We start from the raw sequence: 3,327 nt of genomic DNA, 5'->3' as shown, positions 1-3,327 counted from the left end.
CCTCTTAATGGGAATTTCCCCAAAGATGCTCAAATCATGTTATAGTCCTACTGTTTCAAAGAATCAAAATATAGAAAATTTGACAACTCAACACCCATATCCAGATAAATTATGATTCCATGGTAGATACATCTTCATTTATAGTAAGATATGTTGACCTAAATGCAAGGATTCAACTACAAAATAGATTTGATTTCATGCCATTTATAACCAATATTCTTGATTAATGAACTTCAACAAATTACACATAAGGACATTTTAGTGAAAAAGACACAAAATACTTTCTCTGATCCAACTAGTACCAGTAGGAATTACTTGTTTTTGATACATATTGGATTATATTGATATTTTAAATAAAGGAATACCTTTCTTTGGACTATTATGCTTCTTCAACTAGCCAAGAACGGAGACCTTGATGTTACTCTTTCAGTCTTTCATCTAATGATTATACATGTAATTTTTAGCTAACTGGATGATGAACAGGCATTGGACCTTGAAGCTCAATACAATCATACCTCACCATTTTTTTCATTGAAATAGATCCTACATTTCTGTTTTCTGTTGATCATTCTATCATTATCTCTTAGGCCACGGGACAATCAGGTAGTGTTGATTTTTCTCTTTTATATTATTCTCATATTTTGAGATGAAATTTTTACCATACATTCTTTTATTTTCTCATTCATTCTTTTTTATTCATTCTGAAATTAAACACTAAAAGCTTTTCTTTATACAAATAATAACTTAAAAGTTATATGTAATGTTTTCACCTATTTCATACTGCTTACATAAAAATACTAAGTTCAGCAGACTTTTTTTCTAGAGAACAAAGATCAATCCAAAACTGATCTATAGGGGTACCCCTAAAACCTTGAGGTGGAAATTAACTCAGCTTTGCTAAATTGACCAAAATTATAAATGTGAGTTAGAATTGAAAAAAAAAGTGTCTGAGTCAAATGTGGCAATACTTATATATATATATATATATATATATATATATATATATATATATATAATAGTAGTCTCTTGGTGACCGAGAATGATTTATATATCATATATCATATGCAGTGTAGGCAATGGCTGTGGACTAAGAAAATTACATTATTTGGAATATTAGATAGGTTCCAAATCATAATAATTCTGCTGATATCAATTATAGTAAAGTCAATTCTAAAAGATTTTAACAATTTTGAATAGTCATTCATTTATATTCATCAATACAAAAATAGCAAACCACAAATTTTCAAAACATCCAAAATACATCTTCAGCTGAGTGTTTTCCTCAATGGATCAACTAGGTTGAAAAACACTGAGAACTACTGTTTATGCTTTATTTTCTAATAAAAATGGTTCTCTTCATTAATATTCCCATAGCATCTTTTATCTGCTTATTTCTTAGACTGTATATAATGGGGTTCAGAAAAGGAGGTATTATGGTATAAAATACAGAAGGAATAATATCCTTGAGAGATTCAGAATCTGAAGGTGGTTGGGAATATACATAAATGCCTGAAATAACAAATAAAGAAACCACACTGATGTGGGGGATGCAGGTCGAGAAGGCTTTTTTCTGGTCTTCTTTCACTGGAAACTTGAGCACGGCGGAAAATATACGAACGTAAGATGCAGTGATGAAGCCATAACAGCCAGCACCAACCATGAGTGCAGAAGCAAGTAGGGATAACTTATTGCTAAAAGTGTCTGAGCAGGAAATCCTTAGCAGAGAGGGGATGTCACAGAAGAACTGATGGACCACATTGGAATGACAGAAAGACAAGCGAAACGTGTAGCCAGTGTGAAAAGCTGAATACTCGAGGCCAGTCAACAAACACGTAATGGTCATCTGCAGGCAGACTCGGGGACTCATGATCACTGGGTAGTGCAGAGGGTGGCAGATGGCCACATAACGGTCACGAGCCATGACGGTGAGCAAAGTTACTTCTACATATGCCATTAAAATTACAAGGAATACCTGAGTTGCACAGCCTGTAACTGAAATAATCCTGTTGTTCACCAGAGAGTTAAAAGATGCCTGGGGAACAGTTATTGAGAGGTAGCAGGCATCCACCATGGACAGATTCCTCAGGAAAAAGTACATGGGGGTGTGGAGTCTCCTGTCAAAGGTGGTGATGATGACAATGAGGAGATTCCCCATCAGGCCTGCAGAGTAGATGAGACCCAAAAGGAAAGAATAGAAGATCTGGAGCTCTCGGATGTCAGAAAACCCCATGAGCAGAAACTCAGTCTCACTGGTGAAATTGGACATTTTCAGACTTGTTCATCGAGGCAGTAACCTAGGTAGGACAAGGAGCAATCAGTCAGTCCTTTCAGCACTTATTAAGGACATGCTATGTGCAAAGGCTATTTTATTTCTTTGAGATTTTGACAGTCAGCATGACCTCTGCTATGTTTTGATTGTTTGCCCTTGAACAAGTTAAATTACTTCTCAAGGAAAATCTCTAAAGACTTATAGAGGAAATGCAGACATAAAGAGTTTAAGGAAGTTCCTATTCCTGAGAATTCAATCTATTAAATCTATAAGTAAAGTGATCTTACTAGGGACCTTATACTGCTTTTCTTTATCTTGTATTGATTACTTAAGAGTGAATAATCATTGCAGATAATTTGTCCTGGGTCAGAAGCCACCAATGAAAATAATTAATTTTTTAATTTTTTAATCTTCCATGAATTGTCTTTGCATCTCCCCACATTCCTTTCCTCACCATTTCATCTTTTTTTAAAAAAGTTAAGAACAATGTGGAAGAGAATGTCAGAAACTCTTTAGTCTTAGTTTCAAATATTCTCTTCTGGTAGTTGAGAACTGACTGAACCTTTTCCTTCTCCCACTATCCTCTACACATGCTCCAAATTAGTGAAAAAAATTATAAGTAAATGGTTGTGAGATATTCAATAGCATTTTCCCAACCCAGGGGCAGGAGGATGGTGAAGGCTGCAGCCCCAGCCTGATCTTCTCTCTGCTCCTCTGAATACTCTCACTTCATCTAATTTGAATGATAGCTGCTCATCAGCTCTTCCAGTCTTATCAGCTACATTTTCTTTCATTAATAGCCATCAAGAAATCAGCATAAGTGAATATCATGCTCAGCTCCACCCTTGACTGGGGAGATACTGACCTGGAACCCAATTCACCAATGTCAAATGGACATCAAAGCCTCTTTCAAGTTTAAATAACCAAGCTTCTCAGGCAGTTTAAGCTGATGCTTCTTGGTCCCTAATTCCCCAGTATACCACTATGAAAGGGAAGCAAGCTGGCTTTGATAAAAGAGAGACAGTTCAACACATCTAGATATAGATATGAAAATACAT

The 3,327-nt window shown here is 35.4% G+C and overlaps 1 protein-coding gene across 1 annotated transcript; it reads right to left on the bottom strand.

Moving 5' to 3' along the window:
* Positions 1-1,274: 1,274 nt before the first annotated feature.
* On the bottom strand, positions 1,275-2,496 carry LOC100011665 (olfactory receptor 14C36-like). Its single transcript, XM_016425430.2, has one exon. It carries the CDS (start codon positions 2,264-2,266, stop codon positions 1,331-1,333), a length of 936 nt encoding a protein of 311 aa, XP_016280916.2. The 5' UTR covers positions 2,267-2,496; the 3' UTR covers positions 1,275-1,330.
* Positions 2,497-3,327: the final 831 nt, after the last annotated feature.

The sequence above is a fragment of the Monodelphis domestica genome, chromosome 4, assembly GCF_027887165.1.
Source record: "Monodelphis domestica isolate mMonDom1 chromosome 4, mMonDom1.pri, whole genome shotgun sequence".
NCBI classification, from domain to species: Eukaryota; Metazoa; Chordata; class Mammalia; order Didelphimorphia; family Didelphidae; genus Monodelphis; species Monodelphis domestica.
The sequence above is the reverse complement of the archived record's forward strand: the minus strand, read 5'-3'. Positions and strand labels throughout refer to the sequence as shown.

Excerpts from the sequence above, each read along its gene's own strand:
- LOC100011665 (XM_016425430.2), bottom strand. The coding sequence starts at position 2,266 with ATGTCCAATTTCACCAGTGAGACTGAGTTTCTGCTCATGGGGTTTTCT.